General features: G+C 50.4%; 7 protein-coding genes across 7 annotated transcripts; 3 read left to right on the forward strand and 4 right to left on the reverse strand.

The window, feature by feature from the left end:
* Positions 1 to 282: 282 nt before the first annotated feature.
* xlnD (beta-xylosidase XylA) lies at positions 283 to 2,661 on the forward strand (the record flags this gene model as incomplete). Its single annotated transcript, XM_056910616.1, has 1 exon — positions 283 to 2,661. The coding sequence occupies one exon, from the start codon at positions 283 to 285 to the stop codon at positions 2,659 to 2,661; it is 2,379 nt and encodes a 792-aa protein (XP_056766320.1).
* An 838-nt stretch (positions 2,662 to 3,499) lies between these two features.
* On the forward strand, positions 3,500 to 4,723 carry N7458_007235 (FAD-dependent oxidoreductase; the record flags this gene model as incomplete). The annotated part of the gene is made up of 1 exon (XM_056910617.1): positions 3,500 to 4,723. One exon carries the CDS (start codon positions 3,500 to 3,502, stop codon positions 4,721 to 4,723), a length of 1,224 nt encoding a protein of 407 aa, XP_056766321.1.
* A 481-nt stretch (positions 4,724 to 5,204) lies between these two features.
* Positions 5,205 to 7,822, reverse strand: N7458_007236 (uncharacterized protein; the record flags this gene model as incomplete). Its single annotated transcript, XM_056910618.1, has 5 exons — positions 5,205 to 6,016; positions 6,070 to 6,187; positions 6,248 to 6,527; positions 6,578 to 7,559; positions 7,627 to 7,822. 5 exons carry the CDS (start codon positions 7,820 to 7,822, stop codon positions 5,205 to 5,207), a joined length of 2,388 nt encoding a protein of 795 aa, XP_056766322.1.
* A 559-nt stretch (positions 7,823 to 8,381) lies between these two features.
* Positions 8,382 to 10,874, reverse strand: N7458_007237 (putative ATP-dependent RNA helicase DBP6; the record flags this gene model as incomplete). The annotated part of the gene is made up of 1 exon (XM_056910619.1): positions 8,382 to 10,874. The coding sequence occupies one exon, from the start codon at positions 10,872 to 10,874 to the stop codon at positions 8,382 to 8,384; it is 2,493 nt and encodes an 830-aa protein (XP_056766323.1).
* A 386-nt stretch (positions 10,875 to 11,260) lies between these two features.
* Positions 11,261 to 12,869, forward strand: N7458_007238 (phosphatidylinositol N-acetylglucosaminyltransferase subunit A/GPI3; the record flags this gene model as incomplete). The annotated part of the gene is made up of 4 exons (XM_056910620.1): positions 11,261 to 11,291; positions 11,345 to 11,379; positions 11,437 to 11,825; positions 11,876 to 12,869. 4 exons carry the CDS (start codon positions 11,261 to 11,263, stop codon positions 12,867 to 12,869), a joined length of 1,449 nt encoding a protein of 482 aa, XP_056766324.1.
* Positions 12,870 to 13,112: 243 nt separating this feature from the next.
* Positions 13,113 to 13,767, reverse strand: N7458_007239 (uncharacterized protein; the record flags this gene model as incomplete). Its single annotated transcript, XM_056910621.1, has 2 exons — positions 13,113 to 13,619; positions 13,675 to 13,767. 2 exons carry the CDS (start codon positions 13,765 to 13,767, stop codon positions 13,113 to 13,115), a joined length of 600 nt encoding a protein of 199 aa, XP_056766325.1.
* Positions 13,768 to 14,680: 913 nt separating this feature from the next.
* N7458_007240 (ADP-ribosylation factor family protein) lies at positions 14,681 to 15,515 on the reverse strand (the record flags this gene model as incomplete). Its single annotated transcript, XM_056910622.1, has 2 exons — positions 14,681 to 15,396; positions 15,467 to 15,515. The coding sequence occupies 2 exons, from the start codon at positions 15,513 to 15,515 to the stop codon at positions 14,681 to 14,683; spliced, it is 765 nt and encodes a 254-aa protein (XP_056766326.1).
* Between the last annotated feature and the right edge of the window lie 376 nt (positions 15,516 to 15,891).

The raw sequence follows: 15,891 nt of genomic DNA on the forward strand, positions 1-15,891 counted from the left end.
CCCACGCCGGACAACCCCCGCAAGTTGGCCGGCAAAGGATTGAGATCGACTGCGGGACCTGCCGTGTTGGGGTTGATGTGGAGAAAAAGCTGCTGCATAACCTGGTCTTAAGCTTCCTACAGCCGAGACGCGCCTGCAGGCAAGGGCAATGAGCGATGAGAGAGGAGGGGGTAAACGGGGAAATTTTGGATAATTTATGTACGTATAAAAAGGTAGCGACAGTGCAAGGATTTGAGGGAGGTACAAGCTTCTGCTGGCTGCGAATAGCCTCTTTCATTGAGAATGCCTGCTACGACAGCATTGCTCGCTGCATTGGCGGCGCTGGTGCCAACTACTTTGGCCCAGGCAAATACCAGTTATATCGACTATTCAACAGAACCCCAACCAAGCCTAGATGCTCAAACCCTCGGAAGGGTCAACTACGGTTTCCCCGATTGCACCACGGGACCCCTGAGCAACACTTTGGTGTGCGACACGTCCGCTCGCCCTCACGATCGCGCGGCCGCGCTGGTTTCGTTGTTTACATTCGAGGAGCTCGTGAACAGCACTGGAAACAACATCCCTGCTATCCCACGACTCGGACTTCCTGCCTACAATGTATGGGTTGAGGCCCTCCATGGATTGGATCGAGGAAACTTCACCACATTCGGCGAATATAGCTGGGCAACATCCTTCCCATCTCCAATTCTCTCCATGGCGGCCCTGAATCGCACATTGATCAATCAGATTGGTGGCATCATCTCCACTCAGGCAAGAGCATTCAGCAACACTGGGCGATTTGGTCTTGACGTCTATGCACCCAACATCAATTCTTTCCGCCACCCGGTGTGGGGTCGTGGCCAAGAGACACCAGGTGAAGATGCCTACTGCCTGTGCTCGGCGTACGCATACGAGTATATCACCGGTATTCAGGGCGGCGTCGACCCAGAGCACCTCAAAATTGTGGCTACCGCGAAGCACTATGCTGGCTACGACATTGAAAATTGGGGCAACCATTCCCGTCTTGGGAATGACATGAGCATCACTCAGCAAGATCTGGCCGAGTATTTCACACCTCAATTCAGGACGGCGGTCCGAGATGCCCGAGTACACAGTGTGATGTCCTCGTACAATTCTGTCAACGGCGTTCCCAGCTCTGCCAATACCTTCCTCCTCCAAACTTTGCTTCGTGATACCTGGGATTTCGTCGAGGACGGATATGTCTCGTCTGACTGCGATGCTGTCTACAATGTCTTCAACCCCCATGAGTATGCGGCAAACATTTCGAGCGCTGCGGCCGATTCAATGCGTGCTGGCACGGACATTGATTGTGGAACGTCCTACCAGCGTCACTTGAATGAGTCCTTCTTCCAGGCCGAGATCTCTCGCAGTGAGATTGAGCGTGGTGTTATCAGACTTTACTCCAACCTCGCCAGTCTCGGATACTTTGATGGTAACAATAGCCAATATCGCGACCTCACGTGGTCCGATGTCGTTGCTACCGATGCATGGAATATCTCGTACGAAGCCGCGGTGGAGGGTATTGTCCTTCTCAAGAACGACGGCACTCTGCCTCTTTCCAAGAAAATCAACAGCGTGGCCTTGATCGGCCCCTGGGCTAATGCCACCAAACAGATGCAGGGCAACTATTTCGGAGCCGCTCCGTATCTCACCAGTCCCTTGGATGCACTCAAGGCCTCAAAGTTGGACGTTACCTACGCGCTTGGCACAAACATTTCCTCCACCTCGACCGATGGGTTTGCTGATGCAGTCTCTGCAGCCAAGAAATCCGATGTGATCATTTTCGCTGGTGGAATTGACAACACAATCGAGGCGGAGGGAATGGACAGAGAGAACATTGCATGGCCGGGTAATCAGCTTCAGCTCATCAAAGAGCTGAGTGGTCTCGGAAAGCCGGTAGTCGTGCTTCAGATGGGTGGTGGCCAGGTTGACTCGTCCTCACTGAAGACCAACAAGAACGTCAACGCGCTCATTTGGGGCGGCTATCCCGGTCAATCTGGTGGACAGGCGCTTTTGGATATCATCACTGGAAAGCGTGCTCCTGCGGGTCGCTTGACAACCACGCAATATCCAGCTGAGTATGCGCTGCAGTTCCCTGCCATAGATATGACAATGCGACCTAGCGGCAGCAACCCAGGACAGACGTACATGTGGTATACAGGAACCCCAGTCTATGAGTTTGGGCATGGTCTCTTCTATACCACTTTCAAGACATCGCTGTCTCAAGCCAAAGGAAGTGGGAACTCCTTTGACATTGTCGACCTTCTGACCCGATCTCACGATGGGTACAATGTGATCGAGCAGCTTCCGTTCCTCAACTTCACTGTCAGCGTCACTAACACTGGGGATGTCGTTTCGGACTACACGGCAATGCTGTTTGCTAACACAAATGCCGGCCCTCAACCATATCCCAATAAGTGGCTGGTGGGCTTCGACCGTCTCGGTTCCATCAAGCCACATGCCTCCCAAACGATGACAATCCCCATCTCTCTTGACAATGTCGCTCGCACGGACTCGCTAGGCAACCGGGTTGTCTATCCGGGCAAGTATGAGTTGGCTTTGAACAATGAGCGCTCGGCAGTTCTGGCCTTCACATTGACCGGTGATGAGACTGTTATCTCTAAGTGGCCGCTCGATGAGCAGCAGATCCCGCCGGCTTGATTAGCGACACGGGGGCTGGTCGACTAATACTCATAACGCTAGGGTTATTTCCGAAAAATATTATTGCTTCATCCTAGAAATCAACAGACTCATTTTGCAAGCTAGATCAAGCCATGAAACATGAAATGTGCTTCTAGATTTATCAGTAGACTTGCTTGTTCACTTAGCAAATAAGAGCCACAAGTAGCGCTATTAGTTCATCCGCAGAACTTAATCTGGTTGGGAGGCATCATCGTCTGTGCTATACTGAGAACCAGAATGAGAAAAGATTGTGCTGAAACTAGCCCGCAGGTAAAATGACTCGTTTGGTGATATTGTCGATTGATCGATTTTCAATGGAACAATATAGAATTCTGCAACACTCAGCAAAACTTGTGGTCAACTTAGTGGCTAAAAATAAGTAAGCATTAGGTAGTTTCTATCACCGTACTTCTCACGGGGTGAAAAATCTACACCTCCGAGGTGCTCAATCGTCTGGGGGATCAAGGGTATTTCGTGGAACCTTTTCTGTCTTTAATCGGCCTAAGGGCCCAAAAGCCAAGACGAGTGTGCGCTTTTATTGGACCGGGATGTGGACAACATCGGGACTCGGGGGAAGCTAAATGAATTGTTGGCTATGCTCCCTCGAGATGAGCTGCATAAGCAAGAGCTCCTCAAATAAACCGTGTAGTGTCAGATCTGTGTGGTGTATTATGCCCGTGATGACCTTGCCTACAGTTTCTGATATATAAGCTCGGCTCTCCATACATCTGTAGTGTATTCCAATATCATCTTTCCTACTTTCCCTCGCCTATCTCTTCGAGATTATAAAATTTTTGCTGATCTAATCCTTCTCGCAATGGCAACTTCAGGATGGCGTCCTGGGAAGCGAATTGCCATCGTTGGAGGAGGGCCTGGCTCAATCTCAACAGGCCTAGCTTTCATCAAGCGAGGCTACGACGTGCGTATCTTTGAGCGACAGCCAGAATGCAAAGCCATCGGAGGCGCAGTCTTACTATCGACTCCTGTCTTAGCTATTCTTCGTTCCTACGGCTTGGACTTGGAAAATGTTGGCTCCTACACAGTAACCTATTTCAAGAATAAGTCAGGCGCAGAACGTGTCAAGTTACCCTTCAACGCAGAGGTTGAGAGACGCATGGGCATTAAAGGATGGCACTACGGCGTACTCCGCTCTTCGATTTTCAAAAAGATGCTGGATCTTGTACCTGAGGGTGTCATTCATGCAGACCATGAGTTTACTTCCTATGTCGAGCATGAAGATGGCCTTGAACTCTCCTTCAGCAATGGCCATCGGGTCACGGCTGATATCGTCGTCGGTGCAGATGGAATCCGCTCAAAGGTGTCTCAACAAGCGTTCGGTGACCCCAAACTATTCCACACTGGTATCCGGCTTTGGCTTGCCTGGTGCGATCATATCCCCGGGATTCCCCCAAACTACGGTGTTATCTCGCACGACTCCCAGCACCAGGCCAGCTTTTTCCCAATGCTTCACGACGGCAAGCCTGGATTCGAGTGGTGGGTGGTTGAGCCATCGTGGGATGGAAAACCTGTCCCAGAAGATCCCAAAGCACACCTCACCGCGATCCTCAAGGATTGGCAACAGCCGATGCCTCGTTTCCTAGAAGCCACGGACTTCGAAACACAAGTTTATCGATGGGAGATCTTCAATCGACCATCGATGAAGAAATGGTCTACTGGCCGGGTTGTGTGTGTCGGCGATGCCGTGCACCCGGTATCACCCTATGCAGCATATGGTATGGGAATGGCAATTGAGGATGGTTACTTTCTTGCCCGAGCTCTGGAAGGGGTCGATCTACGTGACCTGCGTGCAGTCAACGCCGGGTTCAAGCTCTACGAGGATGAACGAGTCAACTACGTGAATCACAATATGGAATTTGCACGGTTCCTGGGCAGGATGTTCCATTCTGTTCCTCGACCCTTTGCCAATCTTCGTGACATGCTTTTTGACTACACTCCCTTGCTGAGCAATTTCCTCAAAACTGGGTATCTAAAGAAAGCGGAAGAGGAGACACTTCGCCTGAAGGAGCTTCAAGTGATCTAAATTGGTTTACTAATCGTCGTACGAGACCGATGGCTTCGTTAGTTTGTTGTATTATATAGCTTTAGGCGAAATATATTGATCTCATTATTTTAAGTGGACAAGCATCCAATAGGTATGGCTCTTGGGCCTGCTTTCCACCCCGAGGTCGCCGCCTCCTCTGCGCTATGTAACCTCCACTAACCGCGCGTGCAATCAACAACCGGGCTGCACACTCACCTCACCGGCTTTCGAAAGGCCTAAAAATATCATTTTCTTATCATGCAGTGTGCTTGGACCCGTATTGATCTGTCGAAGAAATAGCTTTCTACGCTTAGGGACTCCATGGGCCGATCGCTTCCCGACCTGGCACTCTAACCATAACCTACTTTGGAAAAGTAATCGCACTTGAGTCACTGTGTGCTCATCTGTCGTATATTTTGAGTATACTTGATAAATGGTTGAAGTAGCATCTTAAAAGGCCCCCTACCTCAAAGTGCTTTCATCAATATGGAATCTTGAACACCCAAGCATATTGATCTCCGGCAGAAACCTCCTTGCTTACGGATAACGCGATGGAGCCGTTGCTCAATTTCTGAGCAGGTACGACGGTGCCATCCTTCTTACCTCCGACGACTGTAACTCGATCACCATGCACCCATGGAATCGGACTAGACAAAGTCAAGGTGCTGTTCGGCTTCACGAGGGAATGAATGTAGAAAGCATTCTGCGAAATGGTGAATCGAATATTGTCCCCTTCTTCCGGTGTCACAAACCAGTACGTTGTGTTATAAATAGCCTCTGCGTGGCTCTTGATCCAAGCACCAGCCTGGCGAAGATGTTGTTGCTCGATGTCGACAATCGTTCCGTTGGCAGTAGGTCCAACATCCAGCAGGAAGTTGCCGTTTTTGCTGATGATATCAATTAAACTGGTGACGATAGTACTGGCATTCATGTAGCTGGCCAGGGGGGTAGCTCGGTTATAGCCGTAGCTAAAAGGATCCATTCCCAGGTTACTCTCCCACTTGCGGACCTGGACACCGTTGTAACGGGCATATTCGGGAGTGTCAAAATCGCCAGGAAGACCGCAGCGGGCATTCATGACCACTTGTTGATTCTGCTCTGCGGCTCGATTAAACCATGCGCTCGCAAATTCGGTTGTACGATTGGGACCTCCAATGTCACACCACATAATCTCTGTACCCATATCGGCCAGGGTATTCATTTCCGGTACAATCTTATCGGTGACATAGTCGTTCAGAGGAACATAGCCAGTGTAAGGTAAAGTCTCGTTGGTGAAAGGGTTGGTCGCATTGCCTTGAGTCGCAGTAAGTACACATTTCATGTGAAAGCTGATCTTTTAATCATACCTCCAGGCCATGATGAGAATCCGTATTTCTTATAATCAGGGTGAAACCATTCTGGCAACGAGTAGTAGACGGCGCGGTGCAGGTGTGGCTGATACTTCTTCGAGGCATCGAATAATTCCTAGAGAGGAAATTTTCGTCAATTGCCTGAGTAAAGACCATTATAGAGGTGTTCACTGACCTTGACAAGATTACGGTGTGGAGTCAATGCAACCGAAGTTCTCTTCGTCACGTTTTCTGGGAGGTCAAAAAGGGCATACCCTTCATGATGCTTGCTGACCTGAACGAAGTAGTTGGCGCCGGCATCTGCAAACAAGTCCACCCACTCCTTTGGATCCCATGCACTGGCAGTGAAGTTCTGGATAAAATCATCATAGACAAGATCCTTGCCATACGTCTTAAGATGGTAATCATACACATCCGTTGGGTTGCTGGGTCCCTCGTTCATCCACCACCAGTACCTAAGGTCTCATTAGCAGTGTATCAATAATGAGATTTTGGGGAAGCTTACCATTCAGCATAGCTCTCTTTGGGACCCACATTTCCCCATCCAGGTACTGAGTATACTCCCCAGTGAATAAAAATACCGTACTTGGCATTGTTATACCAGTTCGGTGCTTCATGACCGTAGATAGACTCATAGGTAGCTTCGTATTTGCTGATCCCATAGGTCGCAGTAAACTTATATTCCGAGGATGTGACTTTTTGGCCTTTGATAACTACCGTTGCCGGGCCAGAATCTCCTGGTTTCACTTCTTTGCGGGTTCGAACGCCAATCTCCACGATTGCCTGATCTCCAGGTCCAAGTCGTTTAATGATACCCTCAGTCACAGTTTCCAGGCCCGGGGACTCAACATGGACTTGCACTGCATTATTGCGGAGAATAATCTCGGAGCCCACGTTATTGATGATAGCTTCAATGATTTGAACCTTGTCGGTTCCCTCCATCCATTTCTGTGTGGAGCGAGCATACTGTATCTCTAGTCTCGCTGATCCATGATCGGAATTTGTCACCGGCAGCATTGAAAGAGCAAAAACATGCAGTTTTGTGTTAACCGATGCTCCTCCAGGCGATGTCGACGACCCAGCTGAGCTGTTCGGAAATGTCAGTGAAACAAGCTCCTTGGACGAATCTAACCAATTGATTGTCTGGAAGATGTTGGATCTATTATAATTGGTGTTGTTGTCGGTCAGGTAGCAAGAGAATACCAAGTCACCTCCAGCAGGGTATGGCCAACTCCACCAAGCGGGAACCAGGAGTGGCCCATTTGTGGAGCTGCCATCAGCGTATTTGGCTGTAACTGAGCCTGAAGCCATTCCAGACTCCGAAGCTGCTAGCATTTGGTAACTGAAATACTTTCCTCGAGGCACCTCGACGGTTTGCCCTTTGACGAGTATGTTATCAAAGCCGGTGGCATTGTACGCGGAGAATTGATAGTTGAATCCACCATACGTGAACTTCTCAGGTGGAATTTGCGTCGCTGGGTATGAGTCTATAAGGCAACAGCTCTTGTCAGCTTTCAATAGATGAGCTATGATAATAAGATAGAGGCCACACACTTCCGTCGCCATCAAAGCTTGAGTCATTTGGTTTCAACCCAAAGGCACGATTATTGAACCATGGCTGTAGATTGATAGCAAATGATGCGTTATCTGCAGAAAGCGCTTTATACTCATTCTGTGGCTTGAAAATGACCGCAGAAGCCGTGGTCAAGTAAGCCGCAAGTGCAGCAAGAGTATGCTTGGCCGCCACCATACTTTGGACAAGGATAAATTGGCAGTTAACTTGAGGAATGCTTGGCTTGAGTGTCATGGACTGTTTATATGTGATCCCAATCGTTGAGGGTAACGGTGCCATTCCCCCGCAGCTGTGGATCCCAATACATATCAGTAACCTTCAAGAATCTGTCTTTCCTATCGGGTATTTGCATATTCGTCGGGAAATAGTTACCTTTTGTCGGGTAAAATGAAGAAGATCAGCGTGCGGAGATGCTGCTCGGGCATTTCGCCGAGGCAATCCCGATCTGCACCCCCGTCTCACGTCATGGTCCGTCCACAGCTGGTGCATTTCTCCTGCTGCTGCTCTACCTACAGTATGCAAGATTTGCTGTTGCTGCACGGACCAAGGGCGACCTACAAGAGGAGGTTTGATAATGATGACCCATCAATGGAGGTTTGCATACGAGCAAGTATTTTAAGTATGCAAGAGGTTGATAATGTAGTGTACAGAATGTAGTACAGTAGTTAGATACAGAAGACGCTATGCATGGGTAATATCACATCAAGCATTCGTGGAAAACAGTTGTTGGCACGTATTACGCCCGCTTGGATGGGCCTGCCCTGCCAACCTTTACCTCCTTCTCCAGCTTGTCCAAAGCTGCCGCGTACTTTGACTGCATCGACTTCAAGGAATCCAGTTTCACACGGACCCGATCAATATTGGCAATGCGTGTGATCCGTCCTTCCACGCTGGCGGCAATTTCGTTGGAGAACCATCTGCCCTCGCGGTGGGCGACCAAAGACCATGCGGAGCCCTCGCGGCCCGCACGAGCGGTACGACCAACACGGTGCACGTAGGTGGTCACACTGGGCGGAATATCGTAGTTGATAACGTGAGTCAGGGACTGAAGATCCAGACCACGAGACGCACGATCGGTAGCGACAATAACCGAGATCCGACCGCGACGGTACGCTGCCAGTGTCTTGCGGGAAGCAGACGACTTGTTCGATTTGATGATGGTTCCCACCCGGTTGGCAAGTGGGGGATGAAGAAGGGAAATAAGACGAGAAAGTCGAGATGCAGCCTCGGAGGACTTGGTGAAGATGAGGACCGTGGTACGGGGGATAACAGCTTTGGGCACAATGTCAATGACACCATCATCGGAATCGGAAGATTCATCTGATGATGAATCACTTGATGAATCGGAATCGGAATCTGATGAAGTCTCGGAGTCGGAATCTGAGTCAGAGCCAGAAGAAGAAGTATCATCGTCAGAAGATTCGTCAGAGCTAGTATCATCGGAGCTAGTGCTCTCAGAGTCGGACTCAATCGAAGCAGTTGCTTGCGCGGTCGCGCGATTTTCCGCACCGCCAATCTGTATGTGGGACAAAAGAAGATGGAGGAGGTAGAGAGGCTTCTGAGATGCATCATCCACGGCAACAATGTGCTCCTGCAAGGTTGGTGGCAGGGTGTAATGAGCATCGCGATGGGAGGCAGACAAGTCTTCCGCATCTGTAGTGTTCTCAGCACCAATGATGACCATCATAGGGTTATCAAGGCGCAGAGAATTCAGTTTGGTGATGTCTCGGGTCATTGTAGCACTCAGGATCACTTTCCGGGGTGGATAGGTTTCAATGGCAAGTCCCAGCTCCGACAGCAGTTGACCCCCGGGCCCAAACGTCTCTGGCGCCTGGCGTGAGTTGAGCGATCCCATAACTACATCCACCCATTCTTGGAAGCTCTCATTTAGCAAACGATCGGCTTCGTCGATGACCAGCCATTCGAGGTGCTTGAGTGTAAACCCCTTCGTGTATCGAATATGATCAACAAGTCGACCTGGCGTGCAAATCAAGATATCCACGTTTGGTTCGGCTCGCTGGATATAGCCAGGCAAAAATTCGTTCGAGTCAATTGCTTCATTGACGCAGTCTTCGAGACTGAAGTCCATCCAGTCGTTGCCTTGCAGTCCTGATTTCTGCCGCTGTGCGACGGTTGCGGGGTTGTAGATTTGGTCGACTCGCATTAGAAGCTTTTGTTCCTCTTTGATTGCCACATTACCCACGGCACTTCCAATATGTAGACGGGAACCGGAGGCACAGAGTTCACAGGCCTCCCGTGCTTGCTTGACCAATTCTCTTGTTGGAACCACAATAAGTCCTCGCAGTCGCGAAGCAGGTCTGGGAGTGAGGGATGTGACCAGAGGGAGGACATAGGAAAGTGTCTTTCCCGAACCTGTCGCTGCACTAATACATAGATCACCTGGGTGGTTGTTACTACCATCCAAAAGCAGCGGGATAACAGTGGATTGCACAGCAAATGCCTCCTTGTAATTGTTTTGTTCGAGGATGCGTAGGAGTTCGGGTTTGATTCCAAGGTCTGAAAATTTAGCTCGTTCGTTTGCCGACGTTCGCAAGGGGTTGGCTAGCCATGCAGGCAATGAGGAGTACGTGGGCGTCTCCGTCACCTCAGGCGGGTTCTCCGGCTGGGGCAATGGTTCAAGACCTTTGGCGATGACAGGCTCAACAGTCATCTCGGGTGTCTGCTCGTCCTCCATGAGCTCTCCTTTTTTGGCCTTTTTGGCTTTTGCGCTAGCTGCCGTTTTGGTGCGCTCGAATTTGGACAGGATGCCCGCATATTTGGATTTGGACGACTTGCGGCGCATGCCCTCATCTTCAGACGGCTCTTCTGCTTCCTTCTCATCCTCATACTCCGGGCTCACCTTTTCAGGCTCGGAATCTGCTCCCCTGTCTTTCCTTGAACTCTTTCGCTTGCCGTCCACTAATTTCATGCCTGATTCACCAGCTCGGTCCTTCTTCCGCTTTTCTTGAGAAACAGTGCTGTCTTTCTGGATCACTTTCTCAGAATCGCTGCCTTGAAGGGCATCCTTCAGTCGTTTCCGCTTGGTAGTGCTGCCATCATTGGCAGGCGACACGGCCAAAGGTAGGCTCTCGCGCTTCGTGTGTTTCTTGGTCGGAGTTGGGGTGGTTGCAGTAGAGTTTTCGACATCCCTCTTTCGCTTGTGGGACTTTGCAGACTTTGGAGTTGAATCCTTCTTTGAGGATTCAAGCGTAGCCTTGGAGCCTGCCATTTTTTCGAAACGCCTGTGTTGATCTCGGTGTTGGAGCTGGAGAGCTCCAGTGAGGAGCAGATTGGGTTTTTTTATGTTGTGCCGGCAGTAATCTGACAACCTCTCACCGCTGTCATCTTGACCGCCCGTGGTTATCGGGGAGCTTCACGTTCGCTGTCTTTGGTCTCGATCGCGATTGCACACGGCTCACTCATGTTTGAACCAGCCGATTAGGGTGATCGCCATGGGCAAGGTTAAACGTACCAGAGATAGCTTTTTGTTGTCTCAAGTCCATCTGTCTCAGCGCCAAAGATATCATGCCGTATAACATTGCGTGAGTCTCTATACCTCCTTGGAGAACAGCACTAGATGTCTTGATCGCTGACAATGAACTTGACTGCGACAGCATGGTCAGTGACTTCTTTTTCCCCCAATCGGGTAAGTTCTTTAATTCTTCTCATCAACTGTGAGCTTTGCTGAATATCTTCCAGGGGGAATTGAAAGTCACATCTACCAGTTGTCATCTGTATGGACCCGAGCAGTCCTATCCCCGCTCTTTCCCTCGTTCCTGACGGCCCTTTAGAAACTCATCGACCGCGGACACAAAGTCATAATCATCACGCATGCGTACAAAGGTCGAACAGGAGTCCGCTACCTCACCAATGGCTTGAAAATCTATCACGTTCCCTTCTTTGTGATCTACCGCGAAACCACCTTCCCTACCGTCTTCTCATTCTTTCCAATATTCCGCAATATCGTGATTCGTGAGCAGATTGAGATTGTGCATGGCCATGCCAGTCTTAGTAGCTTTTGTGGAGAAGCTATTCTCCATGCGCGAACAATGGGACTGCGGACCGTCTTTACCGACCACTCTCTTTTTGGATTCGCCGATGCCGCTTCCATCCTGACCAACAAGCTCCTCAAATTCACATTGAGTGATGTGGACCATGCGATCTGTGTCAGCCATACTTGGTACGTGGAGGATGTCGCTCATGTATGACTGTTGTGCTAATAAATAATAGTAAGGAGAACACTGTTCTTCGAGCTTCACTGGACCCCTTGATGGTATCTGTTATCCCCAATGCTGTCGTGGCAGAGAACTTCCGTCCGCTCTCATACAATTCTCGTGGATTGGATCAGGTGCCAACATCCCCTGCTGAACAACGACCGCCCCCTACATCAATTGGACCTGATGATACAATTACGATTGTCGTCATTTCCCGACTTTTCTACAACAAGGGCACTGATCTCCTGGTTGCCGCCATCCCACGAATCTTGGCTTTGAATCCAAACACCCGCTTCATTATCGCTGGCTCCGGACCAAAGGCCATTGACCTTGAACAAATGCTGGAACGCAATGTCCTTCAAGATAAGGTCGAGATGCTTGGCTCGGTACGGCACGAAGAGGTGCGAGATGTCATGGTACGCGGCCATATCTACCTGCATCCTAGTTTGACAGAAGCCTTCGGTACTGTCATCGTGGAAGCTGCTAGTTGCGGTTTGTACGTCGTTTGTACCCGAGTCGGTGGCATTCCCGAAGTCTTGCCACAACATATGACCACATTTGCGAAGCCAGAGGAAGATGATCTTGTCGTTGCGACCAACAAGGCAATTGCCGCCTTACGCTCGAATAAGGTCCGAACGGATCGCTTCCACGACCAAGTGAAGATGATGTATTCATGGCGGGACGTGGCCGAGCGCACTGAAAGAGTCTACCAAGGCATCACAGGTGATATCAGCCCCGAGGAATTCTACGGCTACTATCCTGGTCAAGGCTGGGAGGCTAGCGGGGATCGCGTGCGCAGTTTCGCGCTCATCGACCGCCTGAAACGGTACTACGGCTGTGGTGTCTGGGCTGGCAAGCTCTTCTGTCTCTGTGTTGTCATTGACTTCTTGATCTATGTCTTCCTCGAGATGTGGTTTCCACGAGCAAATATCGACATTGCTCGAAGCTGGCCGAAAAAGCCGCCAGCAGGGAAGACCCGGGCGTCCACCGCTGCTCGCAATAGCCGATGAAATCCGGGCTACAAATCCCTTCGAACACTCTCTCCAGAATGGAGAAATTACTTGTACATACAACTCTATGGCTTCATGCCATGTAATAATCATGACTAATTTGATTCATATGCTCAATATCTTCCATCTTTTGCCCACGATTGGTTGACCCCGTACACTCACGAACCCAAAATGCGTTGCTCCGGAACATGTTGCAAGTAATAGACCCCCATCCCCCATCACTTGTCTCGTTGATTAATAAGATTACCGCTTAGTGCTAGGCTCATACTTCCATTCAGCATCCAAGGTCTCAGCGGGCTCTGGTTGCATATCCGCCGCGGAGCGATCCTCCTTGTTACCGCGAAGACGACTCATGTGATGCTCTCTCTCGTCTCCACGCTTATCGGGGAACTTGCGCTCGCCACTCTTATCTTCAATGGAGGCGCCAACACCTTCTAGTCCTCCACGCTGCCTCTTACGACCGTGGGCGCCGTCGTGGGCAACTTCAACGCCGGTCTCGCCCACGAGAGGCTTGCCAAATCCGGTGTGTACATCGGCGGACGTAGCTCCCTTCAAAGTGTTGGCAGCAGATGTGTGCACGGCCTCCTTGCCGTGTGCGCGGAGGACATCTGGGTTGTTGGCTTGGGAGCCTACTCGGTCGACGGTGTTGGCAGAGTAGGAGTTGCTGGCGGGTGCGGTGCCGGGAGGGTGGCGTTCTAGGTGGAATTCGGGCCGCTGGTCTGCCTCATTGACCTTGCGTCCAGGTTGGTGCTGATCATTATGTTAGTTTGGTCTGTTCAAATTGAGTGGTAAGATGTATACTCACGCCTTTGTCAGTCATCGGTGGTTCGGGTGCCACAGAGGGCTTGATGGTACCCTGCTTGTGGTTGATCGAATCGGGGTTGCTCAAGGTGCTCATGATGGTGGTGGATGATATGATTGAAAGAGAATTGTAAAGGTCAAAGAAACATGAACTTTCAATCTATGTACTGGCTCATATATGAACCGTTTTATAGTACATGTTTGGATTCTACCTGGAGGGACACTGAGACTGTGACGTCACATCCACCACAACTGACTTCATTGCTGCGCAAAGATCCTTCGACCGACTCTGTGGAGTAGAGAGCTATTCGTACCGCAAGTCTAGACATTTCCTGCATCTCGGTCCTTCTACATTGCGTCTTCCGAAAGTAGGTCGGCTGTGTGATCGGGACCATCCGTCGGCCGTGACATCAAACCCTAGGAACCCCAAATGGATGATTTCAGAAATGCGGAGCTGTCAATATCAAGGTCGAGTTATTTCCTTGATTTCTTAACCAAGATATGTATCGGATTACTGTTACTTTTCGTCCATGCATCTCGTTACTCTATTGGAGGAATCTCAGACCGGGGTCAGCTGTGGGTCCTAATCTATACTGTAACTGCCGTCTACTGCATAGATATGCAGGCTAATAATCTGCTCTGTACTCGGAAATGTACTATTACTGTTTCAAGGAGTACGATAACATCATATCTATAGAAGGGGCCCAGACAGCGATCAAAAGCTCCTCGCAACACGTCTTCGAAGATAGCGTTTGTGTTACACTCCACATTCGGCGGACCTTAGCTATAGAACATGATTCAATAGAGATAGTATCAATGTTGGACAGACAGAATTCATTGGTATATCTATGAAAAATAAAGGAAGATGGGAATATCACTAACGCCATGATGCAATCGAGTGTGTGTGTGTGTGTGTGTATTCCTGTACAGGTCGTATCGCCCCAGGCACAGCTGTAGCTGCAACTTTATCATCATCGCCACCTCCTCCATTACTCCACTGTAGCACTGAATCACCGCATAACCGGTGGCCGACCCTCCTTATTCCATCGGACGCGACTCTGCACCCACTCAACGGCAGCCTGCACGCCAGACCCCAACAACGCGCTGACCGGCAGCACGCGACTGTCTCGAACGCCGCTTCCTGTTTCTCCCTCGAAGACTTTCCGCACAAGGCCCTCTTTTATGCGAACCACTTCGACGCAATCTTCACGATCTTGCTTATTGGCCAGAACGAGGATGGGCACACCAGCCACGTCGGCGTTTTGCAGGACCGACTCCAGGACCTGTCGGCACTCATCTAGACGTCCGAAATCACTCCCGGGGGCATTGATGCCGACTGTATGTTCGGAGAACTGGTCGGTTGGACCGCCACTCCCTCGCGTGGGACCTGTTACGGAGCTGGGCCGTCGACTGGAGGCGGAGGGAAGCCGGGTGATATCTGGATCTTGGCCTACGTCGGCGCTGTCGACCACGAAGATGATCGCGTGGCAGCTTGAGTAGTAGCTTTGCCAGAGGCCGCGCATGGAAATCTGGCCGCCGACATCCCAGATCTTCAGGTTCATATCCGATAAGGAGATGGTTGAGACATTCTGGCCGACGGTGGGGACGGTCTTGCCGGGGTTCGGCGCGGGAGCACCATCTGGGCGAGGCTGGTAGAGGGCTTTGATTTGGGAGAGGAGCGTGGTCTTGCCGGCGTTATCTAGGCCGAGGAGGAGGACGGAGTACTCTGTTGTTGGGAGGGTGAGAAGGTCAGCGAGGCAGCCAAGTACATCGGCTTGCGCGGCGGTCCTGTTTACCTTCTTTGCTAGTCGCGTAAGTATACAGCGACTTGGCCAGGTGATACATGATCGCAAGATCAAGACCGATGCGACCAAGATAGTCGAGCCGAGGCAATCATGGGAAGTGTAAGCATGGAAGGAACTCCAAAGATCTAGACGCTCTGCGCTGGCGGAGTCGGAGTTGCGATCTGCAACGCAATCCCCAGCCGCATTTCCGTTTTGGGAAAGTAGGGCTTAGGGCTGGAGGAGGGGAACTATGACTGTCTTGCTGGCTCAGAAACTATCTCTAACAGCATAAGGAAGCATCTTTTCTTTTGTGATTCAAGGGGCTTCTTTAGCCAATTACATCCATTGGGAAATAAACCACGTGGTGATTGTGCTATTCGTACATACGAAGCACGAAGTAGAGATCAGGCCGTCTCTGGGCTGGGCGTCGAGCAATG

The sequence above is a fragment of the Penicillium daleae genome (genome assembly GCF_028827525.1).
Source record: "Penicillium daleae strain IBT 16125 chromosome Unknown utg000006l_segment0_segment0, whole genome shotgun sequence".
NCBI lineage: Eukaryota > Fungi > Ascomycota > Eurotiomycetes > Eurotiales > Aspergillaceae > Penicillium > Penicillium daleae.